The sequence below is a fragment of the Pyxicephalus adspersus genome, chromosome 2 (assembly GCF_032062135.1).
Source record: "Pyxicephalus adspersus chromosome 2, UCB_Pads_2.0, whole genome shotgun sequence".
NCBI classification, from domain to species: domain Eukaryota; kingdom Metazoa; phylum Chordata; class Amphibia; order Anura; family Pyxicephalidae; genus Pyxicephalus; species Pyxicephalus adspersus.
The window spans coordinates 96152984-96169136 of record NC_092859.1 but is presented as its reverse complement, the minus strand read 5'-3'; the positions used below and the strand labels follow the sequence as shown (position 1 = coordinate 96169136).

Here is a 16153-nt window from a genome sequence, read left to right as displayed (position 1 = left end):
GTAAGCTAATCGTGCTGTAGCTAACATCACAAATCAGGCAAAAGTTTTATTTACAATATAGAAAAACTAGACACATGCTCAAGGCAACATAATTTTTTTTTTAATTAAAGCAATTAAAATAGAACGTCAATCTAATATAAGGTATTGAATAAATTGTGCTTATTTTCCCAATCAAGCCTTACATTAATCATTTCTACCTGACAGTTCTCTTGGAGCTATCACTAGAGCATGCGTGAGGACTGTAACACAAGTACACTAGATGCATTAGAACAGTGTGTGCCAGTGGCTGTCAAGTTGCTATCAGACATTTTATTTTGTGGTCACATTGTAGAACTTGACAGTATAAAGTAAAGCAAGAAGAGTTTTGATTTAGAAGCGTCAATTGGGATTAAGATTTCACAAGTTTCTTTTTGTATCTAAGCTATAATGCTTATGTAAAAAATAGTTTAGCTCAACTCTCACCGTAATACTTACCTCCACGTCAAGAGAACCTCCACATCTAACATGACCAACCTAAAGATATACAAATATATAAAAAGAAAAGTAAACATTTACATCTGTGGAGAGGCAAGATGGGCTCAATGAGAAGATTTCAACAAAAGTTACCAATTTTCTACTATGCAGAATTTGCAGAAGATGATTGTGTAGGACCTTTAGCTAAACACTAATGATATCTGATCATTTGTCTCTTTACATTTGGGTCTTGTTTGAGATTAGAAAAAATCCAAGATGGACTTTTTTCTGCTGTTGTGAATATGTTTTTGTGATGCTAAAATCTGTACAAAGTGCATAAAGCCAAACTGCAGCCACAATGTTTTTTGAAAATTGAAAACTGGAAAAGTGAAAACTTTGCCTACTTACCAGTAATATATTCCATACAGAGCTTCTAAAACTTCTGACTTGTTCCAAAAATGAAAAACAGATTAACTAAATGTGGGCAAGCAAATGATTTATTAAAGAAGGATCAGGCTGTCATTCCCGCCCAACCAATTAAGATGTCTGAAGATCTTTATCCCAGATTAGGACTTGGTGGTGATGGCAGTGCCTTTCAAGGGAGCGAGGGCATGTGAGATGTATGTTAAAAAATGCAATCCCCTCTGCCATAGACCTAGTTCCACTTTCAACAAATATTAGGAACTTTGATACACATTAATTGGGTCAACATGCTGAAAAGTATGTTTATTCTGCTATATTGTTTATCCTTAAAATGTACTTTATTATTAATAATATTTAAATATTTATTGATTTATATAGCCCCAACATATTAGGCAGCGCTGTACATTAAATAGGGGTTGCGAATACAGACAGTGACACAGGAGGAGAAGACCCTGCCCCGAAGAGCTTACAATCTACTTATAAATGTTATATCAAAATGACAGTCAATTATCTAGATATTTTCAACAAACAAGTCATGGCATTGTGGTTAAAGTTACACATTTGAGCCTTCCTGTATTTTAGCTTTAAAATTTTAGTCTAAAAACATAACAGATTTTACTGGAATTTACAAAGCATGTGAAGTGGCCTTTTCAATAATGAATACATTTGTCTGAATAAATTCCTAATATGTCATAATGTAAAGCAACAGAATAATATTTACCAAAAGTATGTACTTTTTACTACCAAAAAGCTATTCTTGAACTCTGAACAAGTATCTTTGCAAAGACAGAGATGATGACTAAGTGCTTAGATTACAATAATTATCAGCCAAAAAGAAATGTGTAACTGCACTAACCCATTAAGTGGATGTTTAGGTTAGGACATGAGGCAGACTTTCCTCCTACCTTGTCTGTTTTTCCCAGTATATGTCTAGTATAATGATAGCATAAAGACTGGCAAGGGGGAATAGTGTGATGCACTGGGCATGATTTATTAAAGATCTCCAAGACTGGAGAAGATAGACTATCATGGGTGACCCTGGGTAATCCAGTAAACCTGTATTGTAAGTAGAGGATTCTCTCCATATCTGTAAAAAAAACCCACCTTCAGTAACAGCCCTATTTGTCAGAAAATACTGCATTTCTTTGATTAAACTTAAAAAGAACAATATATTAAATGTCAAACACAAATTATATCTGTCAGAACTGATCTGGTAAAAAAGGTTTAGTATATTGGTACTGGAGTGTTTTAAATAAGTACTCCAACTTTTACTTAACCTCCTGGGCGGTAGAAAAAAGAAGCTGGAAGCGGTAACCCCAAGTCATAGGTAGGTAAACCTATGGGAAACAATAGTAAATCGAGTGTTACCTGATCCGCCGGCTTCCCTTGTCGTTATTTGCGTCTTCTGCACCCGTTGAGTCACCGGGGAGTTTCCGGTGACGTCAGTGAGAAATTCAAATCTATTTGTATTGCATTCAATAAAAAATAACTGTATTGAATGCAATTCATTCTATTTATATGTGTAAAAGAAGTACATTGTCTTTCATAAACATTTATTTTACAGTATAATATAATAGTATGAGTAAATAATTTTTTTTTTAAATTAAAAAAAAAAAAAAAAAAAAAAAATATATATATATTTTTTTTTTCTTAAATTTTTTTTTTACATGATTTTGTGTTTCAAACTTTTTTAAACCAGGGGTCAGCAAACTCTTGCCTTTAGGCCAGATACAGCCTAGCCAGTAGTTCGTTCCGGCCTAACGCCCCCTGGCCAATCCGGCCTTTTGCCGGGCGGATTGGCCAGAGGGCGTTAGGAACTACCGGAGCCGGAGCCGCCATGGCTCCGGTGCCGCCTCCTTGCTGTTGCTTCCCTATTTACCACGGCTGACGTTGATACTTCCGCCAGCGCAGTAAATAGGGGAGGGTCCCTGAAGGGGAATACCTTTCCTCCGCAATGCATATGGAGGAAAGAGTTTTCACTTGAGGAGGTATTCCCCGGTGGTGGGCAGAGCCATGACGGCGGAGCTCAGAGTCTGGCCTACTGTGCTCCCACCCACCCTTGAAATGGCTTAGAGGCCATAAAAGTTTGCCGACCCCTGCTCTATACACTCTAATACTTATATATTATACTGTAAAATAGATTTTCAGGAAAAACAATGAAAAAAACTGAACAGAAATTAACTGCCCAGGAGGTTAAGGAACCTTGCTCCAATCGTGCACACTAAATATACATATTATGTACTTACCACAAAACTAAGCCCTAATTAATCATTGAATCTTTAAGCATGGTGGAGAAATTACATTTAAAAAAAGTACACAACGCAGTTAATCAGAGCATATGTTTTAGTGGAGAGTGAATTAAGCAGGCTGCTTTTAGAACAGAGCTGTTATTCTGTTAGAAACAGAATGAATGAATGGATTGTTGAGATCTATAAGAGTGAACAACTTAACATTACAAGCAGCTAGAATGGTTTAATTTTCAATCATGTTTTTGTACTGATTGATAACAATCTTTGAAAAGTTTATTATCTATAACCTGGGCAGTGGTGTATGTAGAGATAGAATGGAGAAGAGTTGAAATTCCTGAAATTTTTCTTATTCTGTGTGTATTCCCATTACAGAGATGGCACCTTGTTTGCTATACTTGTAATGTCCATGTAATAAATAGGTACCAGATATACAGGCAAACTATAATTGTATAAGTGTATTTAGCAGAAATCCATTTTTAGCCTGTTTTACAGTAAGCTAGCGATCTTCCCGTGCATTTGGGTGGATTTCTTGCTGTGTATTGTACAAAGCTGTGATTTGAGTCACTTTAGTAGTAATTGTTCCCTTGTGACTCCTAAAAAGCAGACTGAGTTCCTTGTCATAACAGTAATAATCTATATAATTTATGAATCCTGGCCTGCTTATTTGTATATCCAAACTATCACAAACAGCATGTATAGCGTTATATCTATCTTGTGCAGACCATAGCTTGTCTTGTAACACGCAAGTCCTTTCCAGTTTATTTGCATCAGCCGTAGTGCCAAGTCAAACAGAATTTGCTTACTTTGTTACTCACACATTGCTGATAGGAAAACGTCTGGCAACAAAAATATGTTATTTAACGAGGCTCACAGAGGACGTGACATTGTTTTATCCCTAAAAGCAATGCTAAATATGTCATGATTGTTCACACAGAAAATGTTTTGTAGTATAGCAAGTAACCATAAAGATCACATTTAAAGAAGAACTCTAGCTTTGTGTTGATTTTTATGTCTCCCTATGAAGTCAGTGAAGGAAGCGATGGGAAACCTATCCAAAGGTGAGAACGGCCAGGAAATAAGTTTTATTGATGTTTGTGTCCTTACTGGGCAAAGTTTACTTTACATACCTTGCCAGGCACATTTGTCTCTAGTCTGTTTCCCAGTTCAGAACTAAAATAAAACAGTGATTTTAGTTCCATTTTAAAGTATGGTTAACGTAGAGTTTAGGACTCTGCAACCACCAGCCAGACTCAGAACCCCATCCCCCAAAGCACACTCCTGGACTCCTGAATTGAGGAGGATTTTAATGACAGCATTGGAGTGTGGAGAGGGGAAGGGAAACTTTTTAACATAGCGTGGGGTGGAGGGGTCAGTTATTAAAAAAATGTGGAACTCCACCTTAAACACAGGAAGTTTTTATGGCCTACAACTAACAAGGTTAGCAAACATTAACAGGCCTAGCAGTGATTTGATGGAGTTACCTAAAATCCAGAGCTGTTGTGATGTGGGAGAGTGCCTAATGAAATACATCCTCATTCACACTTCTCTTCCCCCGTGACGCTCCAGGTTGTGGGTGAGCCTTCAGCACCCTCATTTATAGTGCACAACCACGTGTCATGTATTGTAGTCATGGTGTCACAGTCCGAGACTGCAGGATAGAGCACCATAGGGAGGAGGCTGCAGGGGTCAGGAACAAGGAGTACGGTAAGTTTTTTGTTCTTTTTTAGGAGGAGCCTAGACATAAAAAGTCTTCACCCCATGCAGTGTGGGGGTAGCCCCACTGCAAGGGAGACATGCTTTAAAAGCATAAATGAGGGAAACAAAATGTGTCCTGCTTTGTCTATAAATGAATTTTTTACAGCTGTGTAAACATGCCATTTTTAAATCTAACTGTAATGTATTTCACAGGCTGTCTGCATGTTACATTTTGAAAAGTTTCCAACCCCAAAGTGGTATTTTAAAATTGATTCTTCTTTAGGAAGTTCAATGTCTTTTTCATTCCTCTCCGTATCCAGCATGGTGTAATGTCACAGGACTAGCAATGATCCCACCTGTTCTACATACTTAGGTCCGTATTATTCTTACATTGTGAAAGACATTAGTGATCTGTACTACCAGCCTGCCTCATTGAGTGAGAGGACCTAGTATGTGCCTTCAGATTTTACACTAGGCCAGTGGTTACCTGACTGATTGGTGCTCATGTTTGCTGGAAATAGCTGTATAGATTATGTTACCACATTGTTGGTCTCTAAATAATTCTGGACTTGTTTACCAAATATCAGATCTAAAAGGAGTGTCATCGTTTTAACTCTTGAGATATTCTTATTAGGTTGCTGACATTGCAAATTCTTTAAAAGGAAACCACAGTGCTTTTTCAGTGGGTGCACATTTCAAGCTTTTATTATTATTATTATTATTATTAATATGTATACATCTTTGTATATTTTTATGTAACATTCGCATTTTTAAAAGCTTGCTGTTTTTAAGATTGCACTCCATAGACTCTTCCTCTCTTTGCTCTCCTTATCTCTCTATTATTTCTCAGCTTCCTTGATCAACAACTGCTAAGATAAAGTCACATTGTTTTATTGGTCTGGTAGATAGCCACAAAGACAGAGGGACAACTACTACTGAGCAGAACATAGTGCCCCCATGTACATTTATGCTTATAAATGATATATACAAACAGGAGTTTTAAACTTTAATACATACTCTATTTTTTCACCAGTCAAGTGACTTTCTCAAATTGTCTTTGGTGTCCTCAGATCTGTTCCTTGGTGGTTCTGTGTTGTACTGTAAGCCCGGTTTGATCTCTTAATGCATCTTTGTTGGACGTCAGCCTAGACTTATAGGAAGTGGGTTAATAGTACTGGCTGCCAGACTAGAATAGGATTGGCCACATAGGAAATTTTCTGTAGGAGACAGTACTGAAAGTTAAGTATGGTAGCAAGAGATTTTCTGTTTTACAAAATGTGGTCTCTTTTTTTGGAACTGGAGTTTTTAAGTTTTTGCAGGCAGTCAGTTTTTGCAGGCAGTCATTAGTAAACCCAGACACTTTCAAACTTTCAAAATGCTTTTTTAATATCCTAATAACTAGAAAGAAGTGAGCATAACATAGGTTATAACATAGTAACATAGGTTTGCCCATGTAGATTATGTATTCTCTGCATGGAATTGACACCTGTAAGAAATTTTCCTTTTATTGCAGGGCTGGAGGACCACTGTGCAAAGGAGGTGTAAAGCAGTTCCTATTGTCCTCCACTATTTTGGGGCATAGAGAAACTCAAATGAGTAGATCATATACTTTCCTTTAAAACCTGGAGCGGAAAGAAAATTTGTAGGTTTACAGTGTGGTATCTTTACACTTCTTGGTCTATAATACAATGCCAATATTTCATTTTGTCAGTTTCCAGGTGAAAAGATGGTAATAAAAGTATTTTGTGGCATGTGCTTATGTCGTGTAACGCACATTGGCTTCTTTGTACAGTGTGAAGGATATTAGTTTACTGTAACCTAAATAATAAAATCACTGAAAGAAGAAAGAACAAAGAGACTGACGGATTTTATTTTTTTTGAGCAGTGTTATCAGTACAGAGGTTCTGTATTAAAGCTTTATGATTTTATATTATTAAAAGACAATGTTGTCAATATGTATTAATTGTATTGAACTGCCTATCTGGTTAACGATTGTAATTTTATTTGGGAGTGATTTACTAACTAAATATTTTGCATTTAGCCCAGTGAACCCAAAGTTGAATCCAACAGCAATTTATGTAAAATCTAAGATAGGAAAGCTTCACCTACATATGTATGGAATTTAAAACAAACACAGATTTACTTGACAAGCTGCATATAAACTCTTCTTAGTAAATGTTTTATGTGGATTAGTGGCGGAGGGATTTTCCTTATTAAATAAATGCACATAGTTATTTGGTATTTGAGGCTGCACATATTTGTGCAAGTGGCTTTGAATTGGTTATGCACCCACTGTGTCCCTGACATAGGAATCTGATATGCATCCACACTTGTACATTTATTGTTTATTGAAACCCAAATTATATCCTGACAGTATTTACCGTGTGTTTGTGTTACATGTCTGACATGGAGGATTATGGGACGGATCTAATGATTGATGAATGCTTTGTAGCTGTCATATAAGGAAGTACTTAGAGAGCTTACACAGGGCAGCTTCTCCTGGTGTGGCTGAATTGAGCAGAGAGGGAGCAAAGAAAAAGTACTGCTGTGGAAGGTTGTGTTAAACCAAACATATAGCTTTGTCATGCAAAATCAAAAATATATATTCTTTTGTAATATATGCACATTTTACCATGTTCTAAACTCTTAAAAATCAACACTGACAAGTAGTGATCTGCTAGAGTTTGAGTTGCAACTTCCTGTTGTTGGCTGACAACACTACCTTTGCCTCAATGAAATCGCAAACATTGTTGTCAACCATGAATGAGTTATCCCCTGCTTAAACTGCAAAACTAGGTGCAAAGGCAAGCACTTCTCACTCTTCTCATCTGCATAATTCCTCCTTGTATAGAGTATCAGCCAAAAGCTAGTAGGAGCAGGTTCATTTGGGTTATGTCTTTAAGAAGCTGCTGTTAAATACTATTTCATAATCATGACAGATGGAGAGCTTACCATTTATTTCAAGTGACAGAGAGGGAGTTTAGAGTTCAGATACAAGTACAATGATTAGGTCTTGATTATTTTAGGGATCATGTTTTTTCTATCACTGGCTATGTGTAATTAATTAGAATGAAGTGGCTCGTTTTCATGCTTCCATAATCACTTATAAAAAATGGTTGCTTGTTATTTGTCATCACTACACTTTAAACTAATGTGTAATTATTTCAGATATTTGATGTCTCTGTATGAATTCTGTGATTCATTAAGCATTCATATTTCAGAAAGGAATACAAAGGAAACAGAAAATGTCATGTCAATGTACATCTGAATGAGATGTGATGTCCCAGTGATTATGGTTGTTATTAATATAATTTTCATTTTATTGCAGGCAGTAATTCAGTGGTCTGATATGGTTAGTTTGAAATCCAGGATGCCAAACTATGGCCTGCCTAGATACCAGTGGTTAACTAATGCTTGGAATTTCTTTCAAAGAGAGGTAAATAGAACAGCTTTATTAATGTCTGTCTGTGTGCCTTTACCTGCCTTGTTTTTCCTAATGATCCCCATTCTCCTCCTCACCTATGGGAGCAGCCATCCCCCTTAGGAGCCTGTGTCTCTGCGTCTACATTTCTGTCAATTAATGGTGCGGTTATGTGTATATTGTGCTATGTCTGACCTGTGCCAAGGGAATGAAACCACAAAAAAAGAGTACAAATCTTGAGTATATTACTTGTAAATAAGAAAAATCCACCATATGTGCTTGGATTTGTCAGCTTCTTTCCATTAAAATGTATAAACTTAAAATATATGCATAACACAAGAAAATTGGATATGCATTAATACATAGTATCATACTAACTGCTGTAACATTGGAAATATACCCAGAAAGCTGCTAATATTTTCTTTGGTATCTTGTCCAGAATAAGTTTGTCCTTTGGTGTGCTGAGATGAGAGGCTGCACAGAGGTCCTACATTTTTAAGTTCTTCCATATGCCTTGGGCTGATAGTGGACTCCCCATGAATAGTATTTTCTTTACAAAAAGATAAATGAAATTTCATTGGACTCATATTATGTGTCATATTATAAAATAGGTACAAATACAAAGGCAGTGGTTTGATCTAACCAGTGGCTAGCACGCTTGTCCATGCAGCGCTGGGTTCCAGTTTCAAATCCGAGCCAGGGCCCTGTATGGAGTTTATGTGTCCTTCCTGTATTTATGTGGGTTTCCTTTTAGCTTCCCCCATCTCCAAAAAATTTGGGTTATTGGCTCCCCTAGAAACTGTCCTTGGTATGTATAAGTTAAAGTGGAACTTTCCTTAAAAAGAAAAAAAAAACATTACCTTTATTTTTCGAAGAACACCCAATCGCTCCGTAATCTGATTACAGTTGGTCTTGCACCGTCCCATCTTTTTTCTGGCGCGGACTGGACAGTGGGGGCCACCATCCTTATCCGGGTTCTTCTTACGTCACCTGAGCCCGCACAGACGAATGATCAGGTGACGTTTCACAGTGTGGGAAAGCCCCCTCTGCTCCTGAGATTGGGCACGCACCGAGTAGTAGAGATGGAAGAGGAGGGGTTCTCCCCAAAAAACTAAATTAAAAAGAAAATTAAAAAAAAGAAAATAAAACAAACACATTTTTATTATATAAAAGGGTTAGCCACCCTTTTATATAATCATAAAAATGTGAAGATAGGTACACTTTGAGTAGCAAAAACCCAAATGCAGCTTGGGCTACTGGGAAGAATATGGATATATGAACATAAAACGACTGTAATAAAAAGTTATTACCTAGATGTGTTTTTTTTTATAATTAATATCACACAGAACTTTTAACATGGAGCTGTAACCTCATATACATGGATGGAAAGCTTAAAGCTGTAAGGATCATTTCTCACTGAACCTAGAGAAGCTGCAAAATGGCTTTCAAAAAGAAAGTTTTTGGAAATTCTGTTTTAAGTTTTTATTTCCTAGGGGAAACAATTTTTATTTGTTTAGTTCATCCCTACTGCCTTACTGAATAAGTGTGTTTTGGAATTATAGAGTATCTAGGTGTTGCAGTGTATTCTCAGCTGTGTAAAAGATATTGTATGTACTGTCTGGAGAGCTTCCCAAAGACAGTACATTTTTACAGCTCCCATCTCCTCTGTTTCTAGGCAAGGAAGTGCACAAGGGAAAGATGTCAAAATGCAAATGTATGCCCAAATAACGGAAACAAAAAACTATACTGTGTCTATCATTCTGCTGGCCTTGTCATAGTGTTAAAGAAATCCATTGTTTCACAGATTTCCTGTTAATTTAAGCATTTCCTGCTTCTTCATTGATTTGTCAGCTTCAGTGTAACACGCTATAAATCACTATGTACCTGTTAATATTTCTTTCCTCTTATGGATCTTTATCATTGTTTTTACACATTAAAATACATGTTTTATTTGCTGTAGCTAAATGTGGCAATGTGTATTTTTCAGAAATTGCAATGTAGTGCTTTGTACTATGACCCTAAGATCAAGATCTAATTAATATTAGATTGTCTTCAATACTGTGACTCCTTTCCCTTTTTTTCAGTTGTAAGAGAAGACATATATTGGTGCACTGTGTTGACAGTGGCCCCCCAAACTTTCCTTGCTAGTGTATTGTTATAGTTAGTAAGCACTGTTTGTCACAGATTTTATAGGAGAACTTCAAATAAAAATCAGTATTTTTTCAAGCTGCTGTTTAAATAACTAAATCCAACCAATTAAAACGTTTCCCCATGATCTTTCCATTAAAAGCTGCTAATTTATATTCCATTGCCATATATTTTGCCATATACTATCTGTGGTTGACAGCATAGTTTCCACATAAAATTTTTATTTAGGTTTGCATTGCATCATGTGAGCCTATTTTGGGTGGATCCTTCATATATATATATATATATATAAATATATATATGTGAGCAGGAGTAGCCACAAGCAGGAACAAAGTGTTAACTTTTCTTTACTGTCCACTTAGAAGGTCATGGTTGCAGAATTTGAAAAGCTAATGCGACCCTTCTAGGTAAAAAAGATATCAGTATACATTGGTTCAAATTTGCTTTGAACTAAGGTTAATGCTAGAGTATGTCCAGCACCATCTGCTTTTTTTCCACCCTCTCCATTTGTTGCATATTAAATGTAGAAAAGTTTGATCTTCCTGTTCATTTCATTAGGCCACCCTGCAGTGTTTAGAAAGTGTTAAAACACTCATAAATGCTCCAAACACCCCCCCCCATCATTTAAATAAATGAGGGGTTTATAAACATTTATGGCAATTTAATTTTTGGGACTTTTGGGTGTTCATGGGCTTTTTTATTATACCTTTTTAACACCTATAAAAATGCTTACAAACTCAAACAGAGGTTGTAAGGATGTTTGTAAGTTTTTAAATAGTCTAATTTTTAAATTAGTCTAAATGCACCTTTTAAAGTGTACTTCTTGTAAGTATAATTCAGAGAATACATTTTATTGGGTTTATTGTTTATTGAAATGTTATCACTACATACTATGGTATAGGTGGTAGATAGGCAGTTTATAGTAAAATAGACATAATCATTTGAAACCTTGCCTATATTGTAAGGAAGATGGGGATGCTATGAATAACTCTTCTTGTGTTCAACTCACTCATAGTTTAATTTAAAATAAAATTCTATCAAGTCTTCAACAACCCCTGGTGCCACTTGAGGTGTGAGCAATTTTAGCTTTAAAGCAGAACTAAATCTAAGTCCCCCTTTGAACTTGTGAATCAGGCAGGTGGTTATTGCAAGAGATAGGCCATGTTCCTTCTGGAATAACTGTTCTTACCTACCTGATCGCTGCCTAGCTGTCACATTTTGCTGAGCTGCAAATCCCGGCATGGCCAATAAAAATGGCCAAAGATCATCTACGGGAAGAAAAGAAAAAGGAAGATGGCAATACCCTGTAGTGGAAGGGATAGGTGAGTAAATGCAGGTTTAGTTCTGCTGTGAAAAGAAAAAAATGCACCCAGGCATAAACGTATCTGCTTGATTTACATTTTTTATTTTTACTGGCCTGTCCTTGTTCCGTCATGGACAATGCCATCTTCCTTTGCTTCTCTCCCAGGTATGGGATCTTTGCTCATATTGATTGGCCAGGCTGGGATGACATAACTGCTTTGCACGTGTATGCAATACGCGGCATATCCCAGCATCCTACACTGAGTTTAAAAATGAAGAATGTGAACAGGAAAGTAAACAGGTGATGCCCCTTTTGCAAGTAAAAAAATCCCTGCCTGCTTACAATTTAGTTCCGCTGTTGGAAAACAATACCTTTGTTTCCGCTTTTTTAAACTGTAAATACTAAGGATTTCACTCAATTTCTAATAGATTTGTTACACCATTGTTACTTGTAGAAACAGAATCATTTTTACAAAACCATACCCATGATGGTGAACCTGGTTTTCTTTCACTTGCCTTGTGAGCCCTTTGTGATCAGTGTGCTGCACTCATCAGCAATATGCTTTTCTCATTTAAACAGCTCTCATCTAAATCATACATAATGGCTGCTTCCAGTACTTTTGTGCTCAGGGGTATAGTGTTTTCTACACAGATGACATTACTTTGGGACAAAGGCAGGTAGGATAACTATACGGGCAATAAGGAGCTGGGAGACTTTACTTTGTGTGTTATTCCAGACTGTAATTCCGCTCTAAACAAAATTTATCAGCACCTTCCATGGCATTGCTGTGATGTTAATGAACTTGCAGTCTAAATAATTGTAATAAAAAGAAAGAAAGGAGCTTTTGTTTTATGGTAAGCATAATTAAAAATATGAATATAAATGGTTTGTGTATTTTTCTATAATGGGATATGCATATTACCTAGCAAAAGACTGTTATATGAGTGACTGCCTTGTAAATCACAGACTTCTGCCCATATATTAGTCACCACGCTGGAAAGATCGTGTTTTATACACAAGACATGCTTAATAAATGGTGTGCAGGGTTCCAATTGTTGCACCAGCCTCTGCCCTGATGTATGTTTGTGAATGAATTTGAATCATAAAACAATGAGATACAGATTTTCAATTATAGCACAACCAATGTACTAGCAACAGATTCATCTACTCACTTTCAAAGGGTTTAAAGTTTGGAGATATTTCTGGTAATTATAGTAAATTATACATCAGATTCAGGACATTGACGAATGAAGATGTGTTTTGTAACACTGATGTTGAGAAAGATTTATCACACTTGGATGTAAATAAGTACCAGAACTGCACAATGATTAAGAGTGTCTCCATGACAATAATTCTTTACTGCCTACTAGAATATTCTCTCATTGCCCACATACGTTATACTGTTCATTCACTGAGTATTCATCGCTGTGCTAATTCAAATTATTTTCATATTTTTGTTCTTAAAGTTCTCAAAGAACATCTGTTTTTTTTATTGAATTTTATTTTTTTTTTAAATTTAAAAATACTATTTTTATTTAAAAATACTTTATTATAAAAATGAAACACATACGTATTTATGCACAAAACACCACTGTTCTGAAATTTAGACCCAGTGATATAAATAGAGCAGTTTGTCTGCTATCCAAATTGTGTATGACATGAGCCCTAGCAACATTTCTATATTCTCCTTCATGTCATATTGTGCTCATTTTTACCGCTAGCTTTTCTAACAGGCCATGCTGCCTCCATCATCAGAGAATTGTTTAAAACAGACATGAAGTCCCCCAATGCATTACTTTGTTAACTGTCAAGTATGATATGCTCAATGTCAAAAAGCAAGTTTATACCTCAAAAGGAAAGGAGAGCAAGAGAACATGTTGTCATATGATAGACCATCATTGAAAAAACTTGTCTATGGTAAAAGGAAATAAAAAGCTGGATCTCTGACGTGTGATTTAATCCAGACAGACAAATCGGAGAGATCATATATAAAATCAACCTGCCATCTGCTGTATAGCTCCGTGGCGCTCAGTAGCTGTCACTGTGGGTCATCTTCTAAAGGAGCTCTAACTTACAAAATTTGTACATACATGGCAGCAGCCCAATATATCTTATTTGTACAGGGCAAGTACCCCCAGGTCTCTCACAAAAAGCCTACTCAATTGTACTAAATTCCCAATTCTATTATATAGATTTTAGGTACATTTCTTGGAATAAGTATTTTATATATTTATAATCTCCATAATTGGACAATGCTTTCTAGTGACTCCTTGAACAGGAATGTAAATATTGCTGCATTAGGTGTAACCATATTTCTCACTAATAAACCCATAACTTGAATTTACATCAGCACTTTGTACCAGTAGGGATTTGTTTACATAGAACCATTGCAGTATTGTATAGTAAAACTCATATTTCTGCTAATTTCAGTATCAGTACAGTGTGTTGCAGAGCCAATTGTTCTGTGGCCCCATTTAATTCCTATTGATGTTATTTACTCCAGTGGATGGTTCGGGTGTCTATGAGTACACAGGAGCAAACCAGTTTTGGAAATATTTGAAATAATATGCATACATGTTTCCAAAGTTGGTATAAGGATTTGTCAAATTTGCAAGGACAAAGACACATCAGTTGCCTGAAAGACAGCTTTACGATCCATAGAGGTAGAGATGTTCTCTTTTTATTTTATTTCAAGGGATAGTTGAAATATTTTAGACCAGTTAATTTGGGGCAAAAAGGAGCTAGCTTTCCCCCATGAAACAAAATACTATTTTTACTATGTTGGACCGGTGGGATCTTGTCCTACCTAGACATTATCTTTTATATGTTAGCTATGTAAGCTGGTGATTCTCCAGTGCCACCTACTGGGTATGACCGAGGTGACACATGTAATACAAGATCTTGATTGATGCTGATAGTATAGTAAATGTAGTGAGCACAGCTAAAACTACATATAGTTCAAATATTCTTGGAAGAGGTTCAAAATCCCATCATACGCTTCTACAAATACTATTATAACTATAACTAAGTATTCATATAACTGACATGTGGATATGTAGCAGTAACATAGAATGTTAGAGGATACATTATATATTTGCAACTACATATGCATGATTATTATAGTAAAAGTGGCTGGATTACAGTAATCTGATCGGGTTACCAGTTTTGAGTCTTCTATTTTTAATTTCATGACTTTTATGTCAGCTTTCCCATCCACCATAGAAAATAACAAGTAAGAATTAGGACATAAAAGTTCCACCCTCTACCTTATTGTCCCAACCCCCACCCCAGATATCTAAGAAAGGCATCTGGGGTTAAAAATAATTTTCAGTTGAAAAAAATTACGAAAACTACATCAAGACTGGGACTATGGGGGGGCAGTGGGGAGAGAACCCTTTAGGCTGCATACACACTTCCAATAATTATCGTTGGAAACGTATGATGAACGACCGATCGGCCGAAAATCATTCACAAAAAAGGTGACCAACAACGCCAATGAACAAGGATTGTCATTGGAAATGAACAACCGTCACTGTGGATCTGATTGGCCGACGATCTTTCTATATCTATCGTGTGTACGGTCGGTCGTTCAGTGATCGTGCATGTTTCTGCAATACACTTTCTCCTTTACATGTCACTCCCTGCATCGTTCAAAGGATTGTATCTAGCATGTGTACAGTATTGGTGGATTATATTTGAACGATCGTATCGTTACAGCATATACAGACTTGTGCACAATACGAACGTTTAAATATAATCGTACATAAATGTTGATCAGTTGTAATCATTCGTTTTCTGACGATCATTTTTGGAAGTGTGTACCTAGCTTTACACATTATGCATGTGCTGTTAATAATGTCTTGTTTGCACTGTGTTGTCTTCCTACAACTGCCACACCAACCTGCCTGTGCTCCAATCCAATCGGGTTCTAAGTACAGAGCCTAGCATATGCAATAGTTATTGAAGGTTGCTTCATTCAACTGGCATACCTCCTTTTTACCTTGAGCCACAGACTGATGAGTAGCCATTATGCTTTATGGCAGGTCCCAACCAGGCATATACATCAGCCTCTGCATGTCAGTGCATTATATAGTTGGCTGTGTATAAAATTGTGCAGCTTACTGCTGCAAAGTCCAAAAAAGAAAAAAAAATGTTGGAAGAACATGCCATGTTTTTTCACTTTGTAATCGAAGTGACGGCATTCTTATCTTTTTTTTTCCTCCTTTTTTCTTTTTCCTTCTTTTTTCTTTTTCCTCTTTCTTTTAAAAAGGTGAGTTCTCTACCATCCTTCCTACTTATGTATATTATGAACTTGGAAACATTATAAATATGTGTCATGGTGTCAACTAAAAAAAAACAGCTTAGGCATGGAAATAGTGGCCACTAAAGTTTTGAAGGTATGCAGGTGGTTGGTTTAAGTGATAATATTGGATGGATACAACTTTTATTTCTGACTTGTCT

General features: G+C 36.3%; 1 protein-coding gene across 1 annotated transcript in view; it reads left to right on the top strand.

Moving 5' to 3' along the window:
* The window catches only part of TSPAN12 (tetraspanin 12), a 69161-nt gene that overhangs the window by 41041 nt on the left and 11967 nt on the right, over positions 1-16153 (top strand). Inside the window, exon 6 of the mRNA XM_072401567.1 lies at positions 8149-8256. Within this exon, the coding sequence (XP_072257668.1) occupies positions 8149-8256 (108 nt within the window). The remainder of the gene's footprint in view (positions 1-8148; positions 8257-16153) is intronic.